At 35.7% G+C, this 27,981-nt stretch overlaps 1 protein-coding gene across 7 annotated transcripts in view; it reads right to left on the reverse strand.

Annotated features, from left to right (window-relative positions):
- TANC2 (tetratricopeptide repeat, ankyrin repeat and coiled-coil containing 2) overlaps nt 1-27,981 on the reverse strand; it is a 248,763-nt gene that overhangs the window by 84,463 nt on the left and 136,319 nt on the right. For all 7 annotated transcript variants that reach the window (XM_084861644.1, XM_084861642.1, XM_084861641.1 and 4 more), the window contains 3 exons: nt 25,285-25,471; nt 23,670-23,933; nt 9,540-9,665 (listed from right to left, as the gene is read on the reverse strand). In XM_084861644.1, coding sequence (XP_084717770.1) covers nt 9,540-9,665; nt 23,670-23,933; nt 25,285-25,471 — 577 coding nt within the window. The remainder of the gene's footprint in view (nt 1-9,539; nt 9,666-23,669; nt 23,934-25,284; nt 25,472-27,981) is intronic.

Raw genomic sequence — 27,981 nt, forward strand, 5'->3', positions numbered from 1 at the left:
CAGCCAGCAAATATATGTACCTGACATGATCATGTTAACCCCAACACTTCTATTCTCATATATTATCAACTTACCCTACCACAATCACCCAATCTATTAAGTCCTTATTAACTAGTACAGTTCTTGTCATATGGTATATATATTCAGTAACATTTAATAAGTGAAATCATGAATGAAAACAATGAATATTGATTTTCCATTCTCAACTGCAAAGAAATATAGATACACTTGGTTTTACTAGAACAGGATGGCTAGGGGAAAAGACAGTTACAGGATGCAAACCCAGGTCTTTGAAAATCACTGCTCTGTATTAAGACAATAAAAGGAAGTAGCTCGTTTGTTTGCCACTTTTCAGGTATACACTCTTGTTTAAAGGCTACTGTCATAAACATTAAATAAGACAGTTGGGGAAGAAAAACTATTATTTTCCCAGCTCTGCGTATAACATAAGCAAGTCTGGATGCTGGCCAAGGTACTGACAAAGAATAGCATTCCCACAGGAAGCTGGGGGAAAAGAAGAAATGTGCCTTAGAATTAGTGTCCAAAGGGGAAAAGATAAAATTTTTTAAAGACTAATTTTCTTTTCTTTCTTTTTCTTTTCTTTTCTTTCTTCTTCTTCTTCTTTTTTTTTTTTTTTTTTTTAAAGAAAAGTTACACACATTCATTTGGGTAACTAAGGTTTTACTAATGTGAGATTTACTGTTGTGCATTTAATTCTTCATTATTATAGGTATAGTAGGTTATTTTAGCTTAGAGAGAACACAATTTAACTACCAAGACAGTCATTTTTTAATAAGAGATGGATTTATGCTCTGGTCCATCTCATCTATTAATTTTCTTTTTAAAAATTTGACATGAATTTCCACTTCTGGCCCAGATGAAATAACAAGGACCAGATTTACCCTTCAACCTAAAACAATCCCCAAACAAACAAGTACACCTCTAGACAAAATATATAAAACAAAGGTTTTTCAAAACACTAGACATAGGCAATGAAAAAGTTACCTCCAAGAGATTAAAAACAAGTAAGACAAACCCTATGTCACTTATTACTTTGAGAGAATTTCCAGGTCATGATATGAGGAGATGAAGCTGAGAATCCAGGCAGACCAAGATAGCAACTGTTAAGAGGACAGAGTATTGGGAAGGAAAGATCCATACAGAAATAATTCTGAAGATTTGTAGAGAATAACCCTTGAATAATCAACAGAGCACTGATATGTATAAGAAAACCACCCAAGATAAGATAAAGACCTAACCGAGAGGATTAGAGAGAAGAGTGCTCACATACGGTTTACATAGGGCCAGAAACTGCTTACACAGGGCCAGGAATAGTGCCTGTTCCTGCCAGTCAGAATAAAAAAAAAATCACAATTTACAGGATAGTGGGTAAAATATCCAGAAAGGTCTTGTCTTAATAATCCTATATAATAAAAGGCTAATATCCAAATTATCCGCTCGGGAGTTCGACAGCCTGGGAGCTTGACCTCTTGCTATGATGTGCACTGACCACCAGGGGGCAGCACAGAACAAAGGAAGGCCCCAGCCGGTGGCTGGCAGCTGGGGGAAGAAACGCCCCAATTGGCCCTGATCACTGGCCAGGCCTAGGGACCCTACCCATGCATGAATTTCATGCACTGGGCCTCAGTACAGAATAATAAGACCTGCAATAAATATTGTTCCAGTCCTATTCAACAAATTTTAAAGGTAAGACCCAAAAGTAATCATATTGTTTCCAAATAACTTAATATTCCAGACAGAAGTTAAAGAATATTTACAGAAATGCAATAACACCCAACACCCAATGAGTTTGGATTTACAATGTCAGGCATCCAAACAAAGATTATTGGACATGCAAAAAAGCAGGAAAATATCAACCATAATTAGCAGAAAGATCAATCAATTGAAATTGACAGAGATGTTAGAATTAGCAGAGAAAGATATTAAAATAGTGACTATATTCTACAGGTTCAAAAGTAGGAACACTCAAGATAAAAAGAGACCCAAATTTAACTTGTAGACTCTAGAATCTAGAGAAAAATGATACAACATAAGAAATGAAAAACACACTAGATTAGTGACATTACAGGGAATGAGTGATCTTGAAGAGATAGGAGTAAAAAATATCCAAAATTAAACACACAGAAAAAATAACAATCCTCTGAAATAAAAAGAGCATCAGTGACTGGGACAATTCCTAGTGGCCAAATATAGGTGTAATTGAAGTTACCGAAGAGGCAGGGAGGGGAAGACAGAAAATGTATTTAAAGAAATAATGGAGGGCTTTGACATTTCCAAATTTGATGAAAACTATAAACTTACTAATCCAAAAGCTCAATGAGCCTCAAGTGCAAGATATATGAAGAAAATGACAACAAGGCACATTATAATTACTTGGTAAATTGTTCAAAACAAGTATGAAGATCTTAAAAGCATCCAGAGAATAAAAAGACACATTAAGTACAGAGGAATGAAGATAAAGATGACAGCAGATTTCTAAGAAACAATGCAAATGAGAAAGCAGATCTGTAACTTTATAAAAAGAAAAACCTGTCAACCTAGAATTCTATACTCAGTGAAAATATCTTTAAAAAATAGTGATGGCCCAAGTCGGTTTGGCTAAGTGGATAGAGTGTGGATAGAGTGTCAGCTTGTGGACTGAAGAGTCCCAGGTTTGATTTCCGTCAGAGGCTACATGCCTGGGTTTCGGGCTCAATCCCCAGTAGGGGGAGTGTAGGAAACAGTTGGTCAATGATTTTCTCTCATCATTGATGTTTTTATCTCTCTTTACCTCTCCCTTCTTCTCCGAAATAAATAAAAAATATCCTATATAATAAAAGAGAAACATGTAAATTGACTGTACCTCCATTATGCTCACCACCCAATCAGGAGTGAGTATGCAAATTAACCCAACAAAGATGAAGGGTTAATTTGCATATACAGGCGCTAAGTGGTCTGGAGGCTACTCTTAGCTTAGGCCAGCGTATAGGCCCTGAGCAGCCAGGGTTACAGAATGCTCCCGGCCACTCTGGGCCTATAGGTGCAGGTACTAAGCAGAGGTTCCTGCCCTGTAGCCGCTTGCTCATGTGCCAGCACTAAGCAGCAACTTGGGGCCATGCCCCCCAGCTCAGCTCCCACAATGCAGGGCTGCCAGTCTGGGGGAGGTGCCCCCAGTGGTGATGGCTGCTGCGAGACCCAAGTCTGCATGCCCCCCAGCCTGGTGCTCACAACGTGGGGCTGGCTGCTGGCCTCAGAGGTGTGCGAAGACCTGGCGGCCACCCTGTGCACGGCCCGGGGTCTCCGCATGCCCCCAAACCTGGTGCCCACAACGCGGGCTGGCTGCCAGCCTTGGGGGCATGCCCCCCTGGGCAGCGGGGATATGCCCTAAGCCCAATGGACACAATACAGGGGGTCCTCTGCGCATGAGCTGCAGAGAAAAAACCTTTTTTTTTTTCTTAAAAAAATGATTTTTTTACAGAGAAAAGTGGAGAGGGATAAACAGTCAGAAACATTGATGAGAGAGGAACATTGATTAGCTGCCTCCTGCACACTCCCTACTTGGGATGTGCCCCCAACCAACGTACATGCCCTTAACAGGAATCAAACCTGGGACCCTTCAGTCTGCAGGTTGATGCACTATCCACTGAACCAAACCAGTTCGAGCGTAAACACCTTTTCTGACTGCTCATTGGCTAAGCTCCCTGTACACCACCACTTGCAGTGTTCTTGGTAACTTGGGTTATAAGAATCCAAGGAGGTGATCTAGGGTTTTTCCACCACACTCCTGGAGGAAAAAACAAAGATCCACTGATAGAGGGGCTAAGAAATGTCATATCCTGCCCTAGCTGGCTTGGCTCAGTGGATAGAGCCTCGGCCTGCCGACCACAGGATTTGATGAATGGAATTTTCAGGAAGGGAACAAAAATATTTGGAAAACTGTAAAAGAAATAGGAAAAATTCAATTTTCCCAAATATTGCCATTTTTTAACGTTTCCTCATAATAATACCACAAAATTCTGCAGTTCTGTATTTTACTAGTATGTGAGGAAGTGACCCATTAAAAAAGTATTTTTATATACTATAAAATTGGAAAGCCTAAATCATCTTACTGAAACAAAAAAATGTTTTGCAAAATGTTACCTAAGTAAATTTAGTAACATTATGGCCACTTTAATAAGATTTAGTTACTTTTGGAGAAAATAATGATAGAAAGATTAACTGGGAAACAGATTCCTTAAATCTAATATAGATCAAAACATCAAAATGGCTTAATGGTTACTTATTTTTCCTTATGGCACTTAAGTCATTTAAAATATTTTCAGTGATTTTTTTCTTACAGAATTAGTTATCATAATTAGAATTTCTTTCATGTTACTTCACAGATTTTCTTTAAGGAGTGTTATTTAATGCAGGAGGTCAATATGTGCCTGTTAGAAGATTATGTAGTTTCTAGATTCTCCTCTTTCTCAAAGGTTATTTTTTTCTTCTGAGTCTTATGGGGGAACTTTGTTGTATACTAGCTACTGTTTGGGTTTTCAGAATTTAAGATAGAGTTTAGAAAATAAGGCTGGCTTATATACAAACCAGATCTGGAGCTACTTTAACAAGTAGTGATTAGCTTTAAAAAAATCATAGCCAGACTACTCCAAAAAGTATAAATTAGTTTCTAGAAGACATTCAAAGGCATCCAGTTTGAGTACTATAATTTCAAATTTTAGGGTGCTCTGCAACAGAGTTGACATACTAGTAAAGCTTACAATCTATCCATCTAATATTTACATATAGGCAGTTATGTGCAAGCAACTTTATCTCTGGATTTTGAATTTATCTGAAAAGAAAGAAATTTAACCTTGTAAAAATAAAACAATGAACAATGAGACAGAAAACACTGATGGAAATATTATCTTGTAAATGTGAGAGCCAGTCAGGCAATGATCAAGATGACTAAGCAACCTCAAGGATGTATGACTCAGTGGGCTATTGCAAGAGTATTAGCTTCATGACATGCATCTTAGTCATCTTCATAAAGAATTCATTGTTTTGGAAAAGTAAGGGACTCAAAAATGGTGTAAAGCACTGATTTTATTAGACAAAAATTAAATTCTTTGCTTTGATAAAGCCAAGTTAACGGTCAATTTCACATAAATTCTGCCAATGAGTCAGAATACCATTTGCACTTATGCCTCCAACCTAGAAACTATTAAAGCAGCTAACTAAAACCAGTGCCTGTGAATGGCCATTTATATAATGGGATTTAGTAAAAGTCCTAAGGAAACAACATATTTTGAGAAATAAGGTTAAATTAGGAATGTGTAATCACTTCAAGCAGAATAGTGATTATGATTTAATATCAGGAAGGGTAGAGACTTGTCATTAATAATTTGTTGCTAATTTACCCCAAGTAGCTCCTATTCAGTCATTACGCTATATTTTGTTTTGTGTATTTTAACTCTCCCTGCTTTCCTTAACTTTTATTATACTAGTATTTGTCCATGAAAGCCAGCTACCTCTCCTCTCCTTTTACTAGGCAGCAAAATTAGTTTGTCTTTCTCTGTGGAATAGAGAAGCCATTAAGATGGTCAGAAACATGAGAGGTTTCAGGTAGATAATTTTTAGCATGATTCCACATTAACACAATGATGATTACATTTTAAAAATGGTTCCCCAATTTTAAAAACGGAAATTAAAAACTTTAATAAGGTTTCAAATTAATATCTGTCAAGGACATTAGACTCTGGGACTAGAAAAGGCACTTGCAGAAGTTTAGCCAGTTGTATACTCTGCACTATCTTCCATAACTATCATTAAAGCTCAAGTCCTTAGGTGGTTGACAGCTAGGAATCTCATAACTTGTTGCAATAGGATCCAGGACAGTGCACTTATGTGACCTTGTCTCCTTTGTCGGATCAGGTCTCTAGAAACATAAATTTTGGTAGAATAACTGTTCAAAACCGCTATCTTAAGAAGTATATAAATTTACTAATGAAGTGAATGTTAATACCCCACTTGAAGACCCAAATTCTAGCTTAGATGTTACCCCAGCAATTTCTGTTTCAGCAGTCAAAAGACTATCATTATGAGCAAACAACTGTAGTTACTATTAAGGTAATTATTAAATGAACAATGCCTGCATTCTTAAGCCACATTCCTGATCAATTTCTAACCAATTTGCAAATTGCACTTTTTTGCATTCTGTATGGTCCCTAAAGCATAAAGATTATCTTCAATTATAATGGTTTCCTCTGCACCAATGGTTCTTAAAATGTGATCTGGGGACCGCTGGGTGTTCTCAAGATACTTTCAGGAGGTCCACAAAGTCAAAACTATGTGCATAATGCTAAGACATCATTTGTCTTTTTCCATTCTCATTCTCTGATAGTGTATGGTGGAATTTTCCATAGCTTACATGATGTTAACACACAATGGGTTTACAATTGTTTAAAAAAGTGGACAGATATTTTTAAAAATTCTCAGTTTTAATTTCTAATATGATAAATATCAATAGATATAACTCATAAATACAGGCTTTTTACGGTCCTCAATACTTTATAAAGTGTGTAGAGGGATCCTGCACTGCTCTAAACAGAATAGTGCAAGACTGCCTGTATGAAGCACCAAATAAATCCTTGCCACCTCTTTAGACATATATTCAAGGAATATTATTTCAGATAATCTCTGTACTTGGAATCAGTAAATTTAGCGTATCCTAGTGGATACGCTACAATGTATTTGACCATTAACTATGAGGATCCAGAGTCATGTAGTTAAATCAGAACTCTGATTTAAAAACTGTATCACGATTTATTTGAGTAATATTTCAAAATATAGAAAGATATACCTCAATGTAGAAAGATACATCTTAATTTATACTAAAAAGGTTTTTAATCACTTTACTTTTTTTTTATGGGTAAAGTTGTTTTACTCCAATCATAACCAGAAGAAGAAAAATATATAAAACTGAATAATGACTGCAATTTGTATGTCTCTTTAAACAAAATTAGAAAGAATAATGTTTTTTAAAAATTATGCTAGGAAAGCAATATGGTTCTATTTTTACAATAAAGTACAATGTTTTGGATATAATGATCACAAATTATAAAAGCTTGCCAAGCAGGTCTATGGAAACATGAGGAAAGTGTATCCAAGTTTGCTTTCCTTTCTTGTTAATGTTTTTAAGTCATTTCATAAGTCATAGAGTACATTTGCAAACAGTAATCAAGATAACATGTTACTCTTTGAGGGACAATTTTGTCCAGGGCCTCAAAGTTCTAAATTAAAGTATGCTTATTTTAGAAGGCAAAATACTGCTTACTAAACATCCAGTAACTTATGGATTAATGCATTCATGTGGATGGTATATACTAACCATTTAGTCTGTAAAAAGAAAGCTTTTGAAAGAAAAGACAACTTTAAGGAACTGAAATTTTAATATCATAGTACCATTATCAATGAACAAATTCCATTTCTAAGTGTTAATGTAAACAATGTTGAGATACTATCTGTAAGGGTATAAAATTTGATTTGTTAAGGGATATATTATTTAGGCAGAGAGATTCCTAAAGACTTAGGCATGCTTTGGAAAAAAAAAGTTTGTATGTACTTTGGTTTTACTGAATGTTCAACTAAAGCTCAATGCAATGAAAAAGTTTTTTTGTTGTGTTTATACAACTGATATCTATGTGTAAACATCAAGCTCAGTAAAATGCACTTGTCAGAGCTCTTACAAATCTTTAGATACTAGGAGCAGAAATGTCCCATCAAGTATCACTAGAACCCAATATGAAGTGTTCGCAAAAGCACACAGTTGAAACCTGTCAGTTAATTTTGTTTTCTATCTAAAATAATAAAAGCGTAACATGCTAATTAGACTGGACAGCCAAATGACCTTCCCAACATCCTTCTAAATGAAGCCACCGTGGTAGGGGCTGAGGCAGAGACGGTTAGGGGCAATCGGGCCAGCAGACGAGTAGATAGGGGCATCAGGCAGGCAGGCTCCGATGCCCCTATCTTCTCGGTCCCTCCCCCAGGTTGGCAGGCTCCGATCTCTGGATGGCAATTGGAGGACCGGGGGTGGGTAGTGGCAGGGGGTGGGGCTGGCTGCCAGAGCTGGGGAAGATGGCCCTGATCACAAATCAGGCCTAGGGATCATACCTTTGCACGGATTTCATGCACCTGGTCTCTATTAGATCAATAGTTGTGTCCAATCCTCTTTAGCATTTCTATGCATCTTGAAACAAATCATTTATTTCATTTTCTGACTAAATTTATTCAGGCTTTGGATATAACCAACCTACCAGCACTAAAATATTACTTGACACAATGCCACTTTTTGGGCTGGAAATACCCTATTGCACACACTAAGCAAATAGTATGTAGCTAATTAAAGAAATGGCAAGCAGGATGGATAGAATTAAAAATAAAACTATGACTACTACCCTGTTTCCCCGAAAATAAGAGAGTGTCTTATATTAATTTTTTCCCCCAAAGTTGCGCTAGGTCTTATTTTCAGGGGATGTCTTATCTTTCCATGCGCTAGGTCTTATTTTCGGAGGATGTCTTATTTTCGAGGAAACACGGTAGTATGACTAAGGCCATCAATTCACTATTGTTGATGAGAGATATGATAATTGTTGCAATACAATCATTTGATGCTCCCAGTTGCCTACAAATCTTCGAAAAACTGTCAGTATAATGACTTCCAGAATGGACAGCAGGCATGTATGATACTTTTTTGGTGTGAGTTATGCATTTTGACAACAAACGAATTTAGAATGGGGCACCGGACAGGGGTAAGAGACAAAAGCAAGATGAAAATAATCTGTAAAAGAATATTAAAAATATACTTAATGTAGTAGAGCTATAGATTACTACTAGATACTAGAGAAAGCAAACCATCTGTTAAGGTTATCAAAGACAGTTCGGTTCATTTTGAGCAAACAAGAGGCACAAGCAGAGATCCCAGTAACAGTCTTTCAACTAGCCCATGGTTATAACAAAATGAAAGTATTTGAAAAGATCAGGATCCTGACTGTAGAAACAAGCAGCAAGCACAGAGAGTGTAAATAGGTACCTGAGCGGCAAACAGATAAGTTTAGATGTTGCCAGGACAGGACTAGAATCTCTGTCTAAAACTCCAAGAAATTAAAAGTACTATATGTCACTAGAAATGGCCACTAGAATGAACATGAAATAAATTCTCTGGCAAAACACCATTATCAGCACCAAGTTCATGCTGAAAATGGCTAGGGTTGAATTTGGTCAACAATCACTTAGGAAATTCAGGGCTTTTAAAAGATTATTTCCCCTATCACAACAAGCCCTTTCAGAATTTCAAGGAATCAATGCCAACACTTCTATATGTAGGTAATTATACAATTCCGTTGTGCAATGTATTTGTATTTCTCTTCTATGGTTACATGCTCACTTCTTAAGGTAGGTTTAAGTGAGTGTAGAAATTGGAAACAAAGGAACTTTTTGCCTATAGTCCATTTCCATTTTCTCATGAGCATCCCCAAACAAAGTAATTCTGTGGTTCTAACCTCTTAAATCCTGTTGTGTGCGAACACCACCCATGCTCTGTCTTGGCATTCGAAGAGAAGTTCTCAAAGGTGTATGTCTCTGCTCATCCAGGTAAGCAAGGTCCTCCAAGTGGGCAGAACTTGTGGCTGACAAGACAGAAGAGTTTAGTCAGAATACTTAAGTTTCAAAAGGTTACTTTCAGTTAGCCTGTATCTCCAAAACGTTGGAATCAGAGCTTACTCCAGCAGATACATTTACCAACTGTTTGCTGAATTCAAAATCCTCATCAGTGTCTAGGCCAGGGAAACATGTCAACAGTTGTCTTCAGCTCCTTCAACACTATCAACTGCTTGAGCTTATGGAGAATACTAGCAACAAGTTGGCAAACCTTAGTACCTGACAACAAAGATTATTAGTTTTTGTTTCTTTTTGGGTCACAAATCCCATTTACAAAATAAGATATAAACATCATCAATCAAGAAACCTGTTTCAAATTATATTGAGTTGTAAGAAAAACATGACATTTTATTTTCCACACTTTTCTTTCATGATAAAGAATCAAATATGAAACCAATTTGTGTGTGTGTGTGTGTACCGGAAAGTTGGGAACCTGAGACAATGGATAGAGAACTGCCAAATAGCATTTAGGAAACTGCCAATATCCATGAATTCCAAAAACATTCTGTTGCTATCTGAAGATAATAAAGTATTAAGGTCCTCCCATTCCATGTATAAATCCTTTCATTCCTAACACAGCCACAAAAGAGAATGAAAATAGGATTGACACTGCTGAGTATTGAGAGCTGTTTGGTCCACTTAAAATGAACCAAAAAATGAAGAAACCAAGAATCAGAAAGCATAAGACAGAATAGTTTTTAACAAAAAAAGGGAAAAACTCTCAAATGGTTATTTAGAGCCTATAAATTTTTAATTAAACCATTAATTCAACTTGTTGCTATGGAAGATCTGTGCCAGAGGTAGGTTCAATCATTCAATGATAGTTATTTATTGAGAACCTACCAAATGCCAGGCACTGTTCTTGCTGCCCTCCTTGGCTTAGTAGCTAGTTTACCTCTGAAGACTGTTTAGAATGGGTTAGAAGAAGCAAACTGAAATCATTTCTTGGCTTCTGAGATCCAATGAAGTATTATTCTCTATATCTCAAATCAAAGTAAGACACAAACAACAATAACATAAGGTGAATTATGAACAGTGGCACAAAAAAATTTACACAGAGCTCTACAAGCTAAGAGAGAAAAACAAAGAAAACAGGAGAGAAGGAAGAAGAGAAAAAAAATGTAAAGAACAGTGCAAGAGATAAATGTTCTCCCTCATCCTTCAATTACTGCAATTGTCTTGGGTACCTAGGTCTGTTAGAAACTCAGACAAAAGACTTACCAAATTATGATACATTTTCTAGGAGAAAAAAAAAAAGGTCTTTGAAAACTAGTCTAGGGAACTTACACCAAGAAAGGGAAAGCAAATGCCACATTACTCACCAGAGGGAGGAAAAGAGTATCAGAGGAATAAAGATAATCTTGTTCTCAGCATTCTGAAATTAAAACTATCCAGAGTAGATAACTAATCTTTTATTGAAAAACACTGGGGACAATGACTCTTACACCATTCCCACTGTATCTATGAATTAGTTCTTTCTTACGTTTAATACAATCCCTCCTGCTTTACGCAAAGTCTACTTTCTTTTGTTTGGTTCTTTATCCAGTAAAAGGAGTCCTCAGAGGTTCCGTCTGCTGAGAGCCTTCCTTGAAGCTCAGAAATATTAGCATCAATTGAGCAGTAGCCAGTTAACAGAGATATGAGTTTCATATCAGAGAGGTGGTAGCTGCTTCCTGCATTTGCTAAATCCATGATACCCCAGTAAATAACCCTTTCAGTAATTTAAAATCTAGTTAACCATTGTTCTCATGTCAAATTTTCTGTTAAAATACCTATATGGTTTCTGTCTCCTGGCTAGCCTCTGACTGGTAATTCATTCTATCTAATAAAGATGGAATATGCTAGTTGACCCTCACACTGTCTCAAGATGGTAGTTCCCACAGTCAATAAGGAGGGAACATGCTAATTGACTGTCCCAACCTCAATGATAGTGCACCCAGTCCTCTCAGCCCCCCAGCCACCCAGGGCCGGTCCAAGGCGCAGGCACGTCTCAGATGGTGGCTGCCCAAGGCTCAGGTAACCAGGGCTGTCCAAGGCTTGCGCTGCCGGCAGTGGCAGCAGCAGAGGCGTGGTGGGGCATTGCCTTCCCCTGATCACTGGGTCGCCTTCCACCCCTGAGGGCTCCTGGACTGTAAGAGGGGGCAGGCTGGGCTGAGGGACTCCTCTCCCCTCCAGTGCATGAATTTTCATGTACCAGGCCTCTAGAAGAAAATAACCAGCAATTCCTTTCTATTATGTTTATAATAAAGAATTATCACAGCATGCAAATGTAAAAGAAATTTTAAAGGTCATCCAGTCAAGAGGTCAGCAAATTAAGGCAAGTGGATGAAATCTGGCTTGCTGCCTATCTTTGTAAGTCAAGTGTTACTAGAATATATACAGCCTTGCCTATTTAAGTATTCATTTACAACAGAGTTGAGTAGTTGTGGCAGAAGCCATTTGGCTTGCAAAGCCTAAAATACTAGCTGGTCTTTTAATAAAAAGTCTTTGATTCCAATCTAATCAAGTCCCCTCATTTTACAGATTAAGAGACAGTACTGTAGAGTGGCCTCTCTAAAGTGAATCACTCTGGTAGAGCCAGGGCTTGAAACCAGCATCTCAATCCAGTGAGTGCTATTTACATTGTACCCTCCTCTTCTTTCTTTTAAAGCTACACAGATTTAATTTTTTCTAAAAAGGCTTATTTCCCATATCTTATTCATCTTTGCCACTTTCCTTCAACTCCCTATTGTTTATGGCTTTGAAGGGCAATAATCAAACTTAGGCCTTGCTAATGCAAAGTAATGATGCCCAGCATGTCACAGACTAATGCATCTCTGCACTTTGAATATTTTTCACTGGAAGAAACAAAAGAATAAAGCCCATTTTTTAAAAAATAAGGAAAGTTTCTCATAACATACTTTTAAATCTGATAAACAGAAGAGTGACATAAAAAGAAGATTAATGACAATGAGAATCTTTTAAGCACATTAAAACAAAACTCAAATTAAACCTTATCGGCTGGATGAGTGATTTAGTTACCATTATGGCAATATTAACGACATATTATATAATTTTAAAGCAAGATCCTAGCAAGGTTCTATGTGCCAATACATTAAAATGGTTTGATAGATTTTAATAAAAAGTATAATGTCTATTTCATTAATAGTAGACAGAATGACATAGAAATATATAATACAGAATGGAGCAAAAAGCTGTTGTAAGAAAAAAAAGCCTTGAGTCAATCCTTTTTTATATATTATATCCTTCTATTCTACAAGTCTTTTAAAGATTAAACTGAGATTTATACTTTGAGTACAAATTTAAATTAAATAACATTTACATAATCCATTGATATTACTTTGTATTAGAAACAATCTCTGGCAAAGATTTTTAGCCACAGCGTTACTTTCCACTTGTGCAACTTCTTAAATTCAATTAAGATCTACTGGTAACTTAAAAAATATTTTAAATTGATTTCAGAGAGGAAGAGAGAGGGAAAGAGAGATATAAATATCATGATGAGAGAGAATCATTGATTGGCTGCCTCCTACTGGGGATCGAGCCCACAATCCAGGCATGTGCCCAGATCAAGAACTGAACAGTGACTTCCTGGTTCATAGGTCAATGCTCAACCACTGAGCCACATTTGCCAGGCAACGTTCATAAAATATAAATTTTATTGTGAACTTACGTTTTACTAAATTAATCTTTACTATAGTAATTCCTAGGAATATAAACATCAATTGTTTTATTGCTTTATTTAACAAAACCAAAAAAACGCAGTAAAATATTTTGAAAATGAGTACATTCTCAATTTTGGACAGACGACATTAAAAGAAACAGACAAATATTGCAATTACTGATCTGTATGAATAGTCCATTATTTCACAAATCCAAATACTCATGGGCAAAATGAACCTTAAAAAAAGCAGTATCACTGAATATCAAGTGCAACAGCTCTGACGTCCTTATTCAGGGCTTAGTCAGATCTGAAGTCAGCCAATGGGGAACTGTAATTAAATATGGTTAATGTTTACCTACATCTATTATATATTACTTATTTTTCTTATGTTAGCAATTGACATATTTTTGTCGTCTCTCAGTTTATCACTATTTTATCAAACTAATCCAAAGTAATTGTTATTGTCTTTTCCCTCATTAAATAATTATTCTCCTTTATAAAGTTTCTTCTATTTTCAGTTTCTTTCTGCTTATTCATTTTCAAAAATCTTGTCCCTTCAAATGCCTTATTTAAAAGCACGAGAGTCAGGAGACCTGAAATTCTGTTAAACTGTATCTCTTTGTTCTACTAACTGTATGTAGTTGTACTCTCCCTCAGAGTCACTTGAATCTTTTCCATTTACAACCCACTTTCTGAGAAAGAGTCTTCATCATACTTTGTCAATGGGATCTCACTCCTTGTCAAAATTTGCCCAGGCTATACTTTTTCTGCTTCCCTGACTGATCCCTCATTCAGATTAATTGCTTCTCCATTTCAGCAACCGCATACATATATTGCTAATTAGAACTTGTGTTATTCAGCTAGTTGTTTACATGTCTGCGGGGGAGGGAGGCAGTTGAGGGTGACCAGGCTGGCCGGGGGGAAGGGGGGGGGGCGGGTGTGCAGTTGGGGATGACCAGGGTAGCATGAGGGGTAGTTGGGGGCGATTAGGCTGTCAGGGGGTTATAACCAGGCCAGCAGGGAGGGGGCAGTTAGGGGCGACCAAGCTGGAAGGGGGGGAGTTAGGGTGATCAGGCAGGCATGCAGAGGCAGAGAGGGGCGATCAGGCTGACGGGGGGGGGGGGGGGGGGGAAGGGTGTACAGTTAGGGGCAACCAGGCAGGCAGGTGAGCGATTAGGAGCCAGCAGTTCAGGATTGTGAGAGGGATGTCTGATCGGAGTGGGTGCAGGCTGGTCTGAGGGAACTCCCTAACCCCATGCATGAATATTGTGCACTGGGCCTCTAATTCTTTATATATAAAAGGCTATGTTGACTCCACATGCGCGATACATATAAAGCTCTTGCTGGTGCCAATCACACACATGTGTTTCAATTTGTATTGTCAATCATGAATTTGGTTGACACTTCTATTATAGAGAAAGGGGGAATAGCGATATTAAAATATTTATTCTAATCAATTCTCTTTCAATGTGCATGAATCCGTGTACCAGGCCACTAATGTTTATATAATCTTCCTTTAGGTACTCCTTTCAGATACTCTCTCTCTCTTTATTTGTGTGTGGTTAATCCTCACTTGAAGATATTTTTTCCCATTGATTATTAGAAAGAGTGGAAGGAGGGGGGGGGGAGAGAAACATCAATGTGAGAGAGACATACATCAATTAGTTGCCTCCTGCACTCACCCTTGAACTGGAATTGAACCCTTGACCCTTTGGTTCTTGGGCTTATGCTCTAACCATTGAGCAAAATTGGTCAGGGCCCTCAGGTACTCTCAATCTCTCTTTTAACTTTTCTTCTAAAATACATGTCACTTTCTAGCATATTATATAAATTACTTATTTATTATGTTTATTTTACTTTCCTTGGCTAGAATGTAAACTCCATGAAGTTAGCAATCTTTGTTTTGCTTATTTATGATTCTTAAGTGCTTTAAATATTGCCTGGCATGTTTAGAGTAAATCAGAGTGCCCTGCATATAATACTCAATATAGAATGAATTCCAGACTAGTCCTACTTAGATACATAAATCTGACTGGCTCTATCCTTATCCTTAGTATTCTGACATAATTTTTAGAAGTTAAAATAATGCTCAATAAATGCTTGTTTAATGACTCAACAATTGCATTTAACATATACTTTGTGTTTTGGCTACATTTAAACAATCAATGAATAACAAATCAGGATATGTCTTATCCAGTTATTTGAAAGCTAAAGATGAAGGAGGTGGCCATAACAACAACACCTTGTACAACATCATCCCACACAAACACCAATGATATATCTAAATAGGCATATACATTCCCATCTCATGATGCTACTCTTACTGTAAAATTGTATAGGTAAACACTTTGCGATAATTCTGTCAAGTTAAATTAATACTATAATACTTAACCCTTTACAAATATGTTTAGAAGAGATAATTTGGTAAGTTTAAGGGAAATAAAGAAATAAGAAAAAAATAAATCTGTAATAAACCTTTCATATAAAAATGAAATGCTTTAAAAAGTAAACCCATAAAACCTGTCAATAAAAGAGCCATCTCCATTTTCAGAGAAGGAAGAGGAAGTAGAAAAAGGGAGCATATTATTTTTGAGATTTCATTAGTTTGGAACAGCTGACTCACTTATAGAACATTTAACTGACATACTTTTTAGAATTCAAAATAATTTAATACACAAAGGGGCAGAAAAAAAAAATTCAGAGACAACATTTAGTACAAAACGTTCCAGAGACAGCTCTATATTGATTTTTAAACCAGTTTGAATTATTTATTTTTTATCAGTTGCCACTACTGCAAATAGATTTTAGCAGCACAATTGTCATTCTGGCTGATCTGAGAAGGGAGCCTGGAATGACACTTTGCCACAGCCTGGGCAAGAAGCCACTCTGGGTCCTCACACTTTTAGATTCATTAAGCCAATGTGCTAAGTTCTAAAAAGCCCATCTGGATTTTTTTGTAAAGTCCTCATTACAGTTGCTGATTCTATTCATTTAAATCCCTCAGGCGTCCCATTTTTGCATTTACCTGATTCTTAAGATCCTTTTCTTAGGAAAATGTGCAGCTCCAAACATTAACAAGTAGATGGTGAAAGTTTGTATTTTAACTGACTTCTGTTGTCTGTATGTTTCCCTGATATACTCTTCATTTTCACACAAAGCATGGAGGACAGCTGTTGCAAGTGAACATTTCCTGCTTCCCACATCCCTCCAATTCATTGCCAATTTCATTTTAAGACATTATGTATGACCATAGACAGTCTACTCTGATAATTTCTGCCATGCAACCGCAAGTCCACAAGGGTTCTTTATTTTCTTTTACTACAACAGGCTTAAAAATAAATATGGAATAGTGGTTTACATTTTGAAAACAATAAAACACATAGTTTTAATTTTCTCATTCATAAGACTTTTAATTTAAAGGTATATAACTAAATTTATATTTGGAAAACTGAGTTACCCCAGAAAAAACACAAGCTTTACTACTGCCAAAACTCATCTTTAATGACTTCGTCATTTTAGTTAAAAGCTCTTGTTTTCAGTAAAGAGTACTTTCTACATATGGTATGTGGAGCTTTTAATTGGTTTATCTAACTATAAGCTTTTACCTGTTTGAGTCTTTATGTTTCTAAAAGTATACAGTTAAATCTAATAGATCAATATATTTATACTTACAATAAAGAGACTTCTGTTTTACTAGTAATAGTTAATAAAAAGTACATGATTATTTTTAAAATTTCATTATATAGATTTTTTAGTTAAAAGCTCAGAAAAATTTATGCCTTAACTGGTTTGGCTCAGTGGATAGAGTGTCAACCTACGGACTGAAGGGTCCCAGATTTGATTGTGGTCAAGGGCATCTACCTTGGTTGCAGGCTCAGTAGGGGATGTACAAGAGGCAGCTGATTGATGTTTCCAACTCTCTATCCCTCTCCCTTCCTCTCTGTAAAAAATCAATAATAATAAAAAAAAAATCTCAGAAAAATTTATGCCCTAACTGGTTTGGCTCAGTGGATAGAGTGTCGGCCTGCGGACTGAAGGGTCCCAGGTTCAATTCTGGTCAAGGGCATGTACCTTGGTTGCGGGCACATCCCCAGTAGCAAGAGGCAGCTGATCAATGTTTCTCTCTCATCAGTGTTTCTAACTTTCTATTCCTCTCCCTTGCCACGTGTCCTTTCCATTCTTTTTAAAATCAAGGGACTTAGGGAATAATGCAAAGTTTTAGTTTTTAAAGTTCAATCCAGCAGCAGCCTCAAGGATTGTAAATAATTCTTTGACAATTTCCTGGTCCTGCTCCATGTGGCCCTATAACAAGCCAACAAACTCAGGCAAAAAGAAGTGCTTCTCTTCCCCCAGTGGAGAGCAGTCTGCAACACAGCAAGGACCCTTTAAACAATTACTCCCCTAGGTGTTTTTTTTCTTCTTTTTAAAGTGATGCAAATGTTATTTTCACATCATTATTCATCATTATTTAGCCTCTAAAAGAAACAACTATATTACTCATACTGAGATAAAGTTTTTTTAAAGAGAAATTTAAAATCTGGATTTGAATAAAGCCTTTCATTATTGGCATTTCATTACATACTCCTCCTTCCCTGCTGTACATATGCTTAGAACAATTTAATAAATCTACTGTATTTTCCCTCTCTATTTCAAGCTCATATCATAGTTAAGACCATTAATTCTTTCTTTCTTTTAAAAAAATATATTTTATTGATTTTTTACAGAGAGGAAGAGAGAGAGATAGAGAATTAGAAACATCGATGAGAGAGAATCATTGATCAGCTGCCTCTTGCACACCCTCTACTGGGGATGTGCCAGCAACCAAGGTACATGCCCCTGACTGGAATCGAACCTGCGGAATAGTCCGCAGGCCGAGGCTCTATATCCACTGAGCCAAACCAGTTTCGGCATTCATTATTTCTATTAACTAAGGAGATTTGATCTTCCCCCAGTTTGGGGAAACCACTTCTATGTACACACTGGAAAGTAAAGGAAAATATGTACATCTAGAGTTAAAATGAGAAAAGGGCACCCTCTTGAGCTAAGAAAATTTATTTTAAAAGATGATTTAGATATCTAATCATTTAAGCTACCAGAGATGGTGGTCTCATCAAATATTTATATACATTATACAGTTAGCAGGATAATTCCATATGCAATTAATTTTATTTTTCTACATTTAGGAAACATTTCCAACCTATAATCCATTCAATTTTAAAAAGAACTGAGTCATTTTTTCTGCCTCTTTGTGAGGACACTGAAACCATGATTTTCAGACACAGAAAACCCAGTAAAAACTATTCCCTGATGTATGACTTGCCTTGTAGGCAATAGTAGGTCTGTTTGTATCACACTCAACACTGACAAGAAATGATTATCTGATAAAATATTTTGTTCAATACAGTCAATATGTATGATTACAGTATAAATTCCTATTCTCCAGGACAGAACTAACTGCCTTCTGATGGTGCATTTAGCTTTCACCCTTCCTTTCCTTTGGAGAAGCATGATCAGTACTATAATACTTAGAATTTGAATATCTCTTTTAGTCAGTGTTATAGGATGACCACTGTGATTGGTAAAAAGAAAATCAATAATTAAGGTCTGTAGGAATTATAATTTGTGCTAATATTATTTATTGCCCCACTTTTTTTTTCTTTTAATATGAGGGGGACAGGAAAGGAAAAAGAAGAGGGAAGAAAACAATTTAAGTATGCACAAGAAGTATTTTCCAATACCTGAATTAAAACAAACTCCAATAGCAAAGAAAAAAAAAAATCACTGTTTCATGATACTTGATATAATCGGCATACTTTCTATTAAAAAGATAAAAAAACAATGATAGAGAGTTAGAAACATCGATGAGAGAGAATCATCGATCAGCTGCCTCTTGCACACCCCCTACTGGGGATGTGCCGGCAACCAAGGTACATGCCCTTGGTTGCGGGCACAACAGAAGTACAGTTCATAAAAGAAGCACATTAAAATTTCTGTGATCCAAAAATATATCAGTAAGAAATGAAAAAAATAAGTGACAGAAAATATTTTGCAAAAACACCTGATAAAAAATTTTATCCATAATTTACAACAAATTATTACTCACATAAGAAGACAAACAACTCAATAAAAAATTGCAAAAGATTTGAGTAGATATTTCATTAAAGAAGATATATGATAGCTAATAAATACATAAAATGTGCTTAGCATCATTAGTCATTAGAAAATTAAAATTAAAACCACCACAAGATAATATTTCGTACCCAATCAAAAAGCTTATAATAAGTGATAAGACAGTAACAAATGGTAGAGAAGATGTGGAAAAACAGGAATCCCCATACTGTGGGTGGAAATGTAAAATGGTGCAGCCACTTCGGAAAACAGTTTGGCAGGTTCTTAAAAAGTTGAACATAAATTTACTTTATGATACATCATAGGCATCTATCCAAGAGAAATAAGGGCATATGTCCACACAAAGAATTACACATAAATGTTTGTAGCAACACTATTCACAATAATAAAAGATTGTAAAAACCTAAATATTCATCAACTGGTGAATGGACAAAATCCTATATAATAAAAGCATAATATGCAAATCAACCAAACAGCAGAATGACCAGTCTGTGTGTGTGTGTGTGGGGGGGAGACGCGGAGCTGGCAAGCAGGCAGAGGGATGAGACTGCAAACAGGGAGTGGCGGCAACCTGTGGCAATGGAGGGGCAATGGGGGGGCAGGGCTGGCCACTCCCTGTCCAGTGCCATTCCCTGATCGGCCCACCTGGTGGGAGGCAGACTGTGGCTTAGGCCATTCTCCACAGGGAGCATAGGCCTAAGCCATCAGTTGGACATCCCCTGAGGGCTCCAGGACTGCAAGAGGGTGCAGGCCAGGCTGAGGGAACCCCCCCAAGTACATGGATTTTTGTACTAGTGTAGTAATAATAGCTGTAACAACTGAATAATATTTGCAATAAAAAAGAACTTCTGATACATGGATGAAACTCAAAAACATAACAGACATAAGAGAACACATATTAAATGACTCCATTTATATAAAATGTCCAGAAAAGGTAAATCTATAGAGATAGAAAGTAGATTAGTAGTTGCCTGGAGCTTGGGATGGGAATGAAATTAACATTAAATAAACATGACAAGTCTTACTGGGATAATAAAAATATTCTAAAACTGATTTATGATTAAGGCTGCATAACTTGGTAAATATATGAAAAATTACTGAGTTGGGTGAATTACTCAATATGGGAGAATTTTATGTGTAAAATATAGCTAAATATACTTGATTTTAAAAAGAATAAATTTCACAGAAACTGCTGCTACCTGAACCAAGGTGGAAATTAGAATAATTTCTGGCCAGTCTGGGTACTTAACCACTTCAACAAATGAATAAGTAAATTATCAATTTATTGAAGTTATTAGGTTAATATACACTAAAAACAGGTATTTCTTCAAAGATCAAGTTATGTTGCCTCAGACTGCTATTTCTAAATCAAAGCCAAGGGAAAATCATTCTAGAAAGAAGTTTAAATATACTTTAAAATTTATTTTAAATTGAGGTACGATTTACATAAGTAAATCTCATGTGTAGAGCTCAGTACATTTTTTATACACACTCTCATGCCACAAACAGACATACCCATGCAACTACCATTCAGATCAAAGTATACTAGTAGAAGGCTCCTTTACTTCCCATCAAAGGTAGCCACTACTTTAGCTCTGTCACCATAGAAGTGCCATAGTTTTGTCTGTTTTTCTGAACTTTATATAAATATACATACTTCATACATTCCATAATGTTGTCTGTAGCAGTAGTACCTTCTTTTTCATTGTTGTATATAATTTATTTTCTAGTCTACTGTTGACAGACAGTTGAATTTTCAACTTTTGGAAGTTAAGAATAAAACAGATACAGACATCCTGTCTTTTGGTGAACATTACAACTTATTTTTGATGGGAATCCCATATAAGAGTAAAGTTGCTAGATTTTAGGTAACATGCATTAATAGCTTTATGTGTCTTTAATAGATCTTGCCAAGCAACTTTTTAAAGTGGTGGTATCAATTTATTAATATATTCCCACCCGCAATGTATGACAATTTCAATTGCATTATATCCTCACTATCACTGGCACTGCTATTCCTTTTAATTTTGTGGTTATGAGTATAATAGTAACTCATTATCAAGAACCGTAAAGGATCTGCTATTTTGCAGATTTACCTAGAATATTGGCATTACCTAGTATTTTTATGTAAATGGAATCATACACTATGTATGTACTTTAAAAACAATCTGGCTTCTTTCACTAAACATAATTATTTTGAGATTCATTAGTTGTTACAGTGAAGCATCCATCTTATATAAAAACTGCAGTTTGAAATTTTAACCCTGCTATTTTGGCTTCTGTAAATGCTTGCTTGCTTAAATAATAAGAAAAATAAGACTACTCCCATTCCAGAGAGGCCATAAACTATGCCCTAGACAGAGCTGTCAGTGCTGGAACCAGGCCAGGCCTTGAGATATGGTCTTATGGCCCCTTCCCAGCACGTAGGCCTTCTTTTTCAGAAGGTCCAGAAGTCTCATTCCAAACTTGGAAAACAAAGAACTAGAAAAAGTATAAATAGGGAAAATTTCCTCCATGTTGGGGGCTCAGAATTTAAAAGACACATTTTTCTCTGGGCCTGTGCATAATTATAATAAAATGTAATTCCCCTTTCTCTAAGCATTGCTTGGTTTTTATCCTGCCTTCTGTAATAATAGTATCAATAGTTCATTTCTGTCCTAGCTGGTTTGGCTCAGTGGATAGAGTGTCAGCCTGTGGACTCAAAGGTTCAATTCCAGACAAGGGCACGTGTGGGAGGCAACCAAGTGATGTGTGTCTCTCTCACAGTGATGCTTCTGTCTCTCCCCTTTCCTTCCTTTCTAAAAAACAACCCCCCCAACAAACAAACAAATAGTTAATTTCTTTTTGTTGCTCAGTAGTATCCATTGTAAAGATATACTATAATTAGTTTATCCATTCACCTGTTGATGGCTATTACAAAGAGATTTGCTATAATTATTTGTATATGTCTTTATGCTTTCATTTGTATACTTATACTTTTATTTGTATAAATAATATTGGGCTTTTCACCTCACAATGTATTTCTCGTAAGTTATAGCATTCTAGGATTCTAATATGACATTATGGGTAAGGATCAACATATTTAAAAAAGGCCTAGGAGAGAAAATATTCTATCATCATATTAAAGCAAATAATCCTGAAAAATTAATAATAAAATCTTCTGAATTACTGTTCTGCCAAGTGAGGCATTATCTGCATAACCACATGATGACAGATGCTGATAGTCTCCCAGAGGTTGGAACAAAGAGTGATGGTTTAGAAAAGGTATGAAAATGAAAAAGAACTGGGAAAGGCAAGCAGCATTACACTATCACCTGCATAAATAATTATATCTGTGAACTAAGAGCACTTGACTATAGTCAGTAATTTATTATCTTGTATCAGTAAAATATTCCTCTCCAGTCATTCATCAGGCAAGTGAAAAAGACTAACTGTGATTTTATAGTATGGACAACATTCAAATTATTACACATTTTTAAAATGCCAGAATTCCCAATTATTCTGCAAAAGTTCCTGGTCTGAATTATTAAATAGTAACTTGGGTGTAGGAAAAATATCTTTAGACATCAATTCTAAATAGCTGCTTAAGAATAATGGTTCTATATTCCAGCCATTTAAACTTCGAAATCATTCCTTTATGACTGATGCTGCTAGTGGTATTTATGAGTTATTCTTTAGCAATGTAGGCACCTGGTAATTCTTTTATAATAAGATAGGACACTGTGAGAACAGTGAGCTCTGAGAATATGCAAGTAGAATTCTTGCCTGTCTGCCACTCCCTCAAACTATAGAGGATGATTTCTGATAATACAAACTCTACTGAAATATATTTCAATTTAATTTAATGTGGTTTTTTTTTTTAAACTTTAAAACCTCAAACTGAAATCCTTTCAAAGGCTTCTGTGAGAAAAAAGATTTTCAGAAGTTCAACAATGTACTTTATAGATTCTTTTCCCGATTTTGTGCATGTTTTTATGTATTTTGGGAGAACTAAACAATCAACCTTTTGAGGAACACAAGCCTTCCCCCAAGTTAAAAAAGATATACACATGTATATTACCTAAACACAAAAGAGCAGCTTAATCAAAGAAAATGAATGGGAAATTTAAATACTGTTAGATAATTTATTTTCATTTCAATAGAGACGCTGTTAAAATGATAATTTTTTTTAAAACCTTACCTGCTACTGAATTTGGTCGTGGCATAAGATACAGAGGAATAGACTGTACTGATTGCGATAAAACTGTTTCCAAATTCCTCTCTGGGATCTTATTCAGACTATAGGTGGAAGCTGTCATATTTTCATCTACTCGGTATAAACAGGAATCCATGCTGGATTTTTGAGACTGCCAAGGTTTTAGATTTCCTCCAGATCCTAATTCTTTACTGCTTTCCCCAACATATTTTGTGCGTTCTACATTTTCAGAATAGCTTGTTAACGTAGCTAGAAAAAAAAGAGTAAAATGAATTGTTTAAAACAACAACAACCCTGGAGATTAATCCGTTAGTACTATAAATTCAAGACTAGATAGTAAGAATATTAGTTACATTACTTTTTAAAAGTTACTGATGATCTTTTCATTTCCATCATGAAGTTTAGATAATTGAAACAAAAGTATTTCTCTCACATATTTTCTCTTATCTCTCTAATTTTTATCTTAACAACTCTACTTAAATAAATCAAACAAACTCATACATCAGTGCTAAAGGACAAACAAGGAAGGCCTATCAGTGCTAAAATGTTCAGAATTTCATCAAAAGGAAATTTATATAATTTTCATGAATTACTGGAGTGCTCCAGAGGTCTCAAAATATCTTTATATTTATACTCTTTGTATCTTATATTTTCCCTCATTTAAATTTATTTCCTGGTCCTTTATATATAACAAAGAATTAGAAGGAAAAAAAAACAGTCCCTAAGAAGAAGCTAACAGAGGAGAAAGAATGTGTCCTAATAAGGAGGCAATACAGGACCTTGTTTGTATACTTGAACTGTAGCTCTAATCCTATCTGGTCCCTTAATGAAATCAAACAAAAACTGAAAAGGCTTCTAGAACTTTATTGAGTCTTATAACTAATTATAAGTAGGAATTATGAACAGGAAAATTTCCATCAACCTTAGATATGGAAGGGCTCAAATACATTAAAATCTAAATTATAAAAATCTCAGCAATAATTATAAATCAAGAATATCATCCCAGTTGAGTTCTTAAATGTTAATTCATATTCTCTTCTTTCATTTTAAATATTCCTATTGTTAAAAGGAGAGACCTAAGTTCATGAGGTAATTTCCATGTTTCTTTTCAATGAAGTTTTCTCTTTGGAAAATTAAGTTGAGTTCTGGACTTTATAGTAGCAAGGAAAGAAGGCGAATTACAAAGGAAGACAACCTGGTTGCCTTCCTGCCTTGTAGCTCTTGATCAAAATATGTCCTCCTTGCATTTGAGAATTAAATGCTGCTAACCAGTCTCCATACTCCCACTGATATTAGGGAGCCCCGTGCCACAGCAACATCTCCCTGTCAACTCCATCAGAGTGGGCAGTCACCAACAGGCTTCTCAAAATATCAGTGGCCCCCATCTCCACTTAGTCATGAATTATCCTCTTTATAGTATATTGTCTCTATTACCCTTTTTATATATTCCTGGTCTATTACCCTTTTTATATATTCCTGGATTCAATTTGTTAAAGAGTTTTGTTAAGGATAATAAATACCAGCTTTTTTGAAAACTGTAAGCTTGTGTAATTATTTTTTAAAAAAAGACATAAAATGATTAACATAAAAACCAACTCACCAATGATGCCACTATCTCTGCTTTCGAGGGTGGAGGTTGGACTAGTGACAGCCCCATAGCTGCAGTCCTTGGCTGTTGCATTTGTACTGACTGGTGGGAGGGTGGAACAGGGGCTACTAGCTGGTGGAGAGGCAGTACTGCTAGTCAAGGTGGAACAGGGACTTATCCGCTGGGTGATTGCTGAGGTCTGAAAAATCGGAATGAAAAATAAGATAAACTCACCAGCTGTTAAAGTAAAATATTATCTTATGGTAAAACATAATCTTTGATGAGAAAAAGAAGAAAATCTGCATGCAGCTTTTACATTTATTGCGGTTCCATTTGTTTTTGCCTTCCAGGATAAGATATTCTGCATTCTACAATTAAGGTGATACTTAAACTTAAAATGAGCAGGGACTGTGGCCAGTTTTTCTGCCTAGGAAATTTCTAGTAACAAGTATTCTTTATCATTAACATAAATTAATGAAAAACATTTTTTTTAATATATATATATTTATTTATTTTTTTACAGAGAGGAAAGGAGAGGGATAGAGTTAGAAACATCGATGAAAGAGAAACATTAATCAGCTGCCTCCTGCACACCTCCTACTGGGGATGTGCCCGCAACCAAGATACATGCCCTTGACCAGAATCGAACCTGGGACCTTTCAGTACACAGGCTGATGCTCTATCCTCTGAGCCAAACAGGGTAGGATTGGAAAACATTTTAAAATTAAGTACAAGTTGATCTTGCTAAGTTTCCAATCAAAACTTCTGAAAGCTTGGAACTTTGTCTTGTTCATAATTTTTCTTTGGATAGAAAAAAAAACCCTCCAGCTGAGAAAAATTTTAAAAAAGGTTCAAATGCAAATAAGTGTGTTTTGGAAACATAGGTGGCTGTCCAGAAACAATAAATGAATGCAGGAAAATGCTTTAACCTAAAAGTTAGTCTAATAAAATAGATCAAACAATATTAATTTAATTAAAAACTAAATTTTTCTGTAGAAACTGATTGCTGACTAAGATCTCTTTATATCCTGAGTAATTCTTACACTTGAATTTACCTCCTTTTTAAGTTTTTGATGGGGAAGAATAAAAATAATCACAAAAAAGATTGAATTATGGTGGTAATATATTCTGATTTAATGAATTTAATAATAATTCAATTTTCTTTAGCTCTTTCTACTCAAATAAATTACTAACATAATGAATAAAAGTACTATTTTTTTCAAAGACTAAAGAAATTATATCCTTTTCAAAATGTGTGTTCAAGTGACAAAAATCACATGAAAGAAAACTGATGATAAATTTCACATCTTTAATTCTTAATTTTAAAAGAAGCTTTTCAACTTCTTTAAATAAAGTCTTCATATTCTCTGCTAAAATTGAAGATTTATATTTAATATTTGATTGGAAAAGGTGTTCATTACTAGATATGAGGATATTAAGGCTCTTTGACTCACCCTAATATATTGCTACATGCAATCCCTTGTATTAAATAATTTGTGTTGAAGTCAGGTTTTTATTTTCATTTATATGCTATAAGCAGATCATAAAAGATACATTCAGCTCAACAAGCACAACTGACATTCTCAGAACCCTACATCCAAGTAAATCTTTTCAATCATATCAAAAATATGGAACTGATTTTTCCTAAAACATAAGCTATCAAATATATGCCATTTCTTTTCTACTATAGAATTTTTCTCCAGAGTAGGAAGGAGTTTCAATTTCTTTATAATCCCCTCTATCTTTACAAAATATCAGAAGAATGATTTTTAACTGGGCATGCAGTAGAATCACCTGTGGAATGACAAAAACAAAGCAATGTTTCCTCTCTTTTTTTACTGAATTTATTGGGGTGACATTGGTTAGTAAAATTATATAGGCTTAAGGTGTATAATTCTATACAACTGTATACTATACCCCAAGTCAAGTCTCCTCCCATCACCATTATATCTTCTACCTCCATTTTCCTTCTGGGAATCATCATACTGCTGTGTCTGTGAGTTGTTTTTCCCCCCTTAATCCCTTTATCTTTTTCAATGAGTCCCCAAACTCCTTCCCCTCTGACAGCTGTCAGTTCTCTGTATCTATGAGTCTATTTCTATTTTGATTATTAGATTCCACATAATGAGTGAAATCGTATACTTATCTTTCTCTGACTGGCTTATTTCACTTAGTATAATGCTCTTCCGGTTCATTCATGCTGTCACAAATAGTAACATTTACTTCTTTTTAATGGCATAGTAGTATTCCACTGTGCAAATGTACCACAGCATTTTTATCTACTCATCCACTGATGGACATCTGGGCTGCTTCCAGATCTTGGGTATTGTAAATAATGCTGCAGTGAACATAGGAATGCATATATTCTTTGGAATTACTGCTCTGGGTCTCTTGGGATATATCCCCAGATGAGGAATTGCTGAGCCATAAGAGTTCCATTTTAATTTTTTTTTAAAATATATATTTTATTGATTTTTTTACAGAGAGGAAGGGAGAGAGATAGAGAGCTAGAAACGTCGATGAGGGAGAAACATCGACCAGCTGCCTCTTGCACGCCCCCCACCGAGGATGTGCCCGCAACCAATGTACATGCCCTTGACCGGAATCGAACCTGGGACCTTTCAGTCCGTAGACCGACGCTCTACCACTGAGCCAAACCGGCTTCGGCCCATTTTAATTTTTTGAGGTAACTCCATACTGTTTTCCACA

This window comes from Pipistrellus hanaki, assembly GCF_964339955.1.
Source record: "Pipistrellus hanaki genome assembly, chromosome: 16".
Taxonomy (NCBI): domain Eukaryota; kingdom Metazoa; phylum Chordata; class Mammalia; order Chiroptera; family Vespertilionidae; genus Pipistrellus; species Pipistrellus hanaki.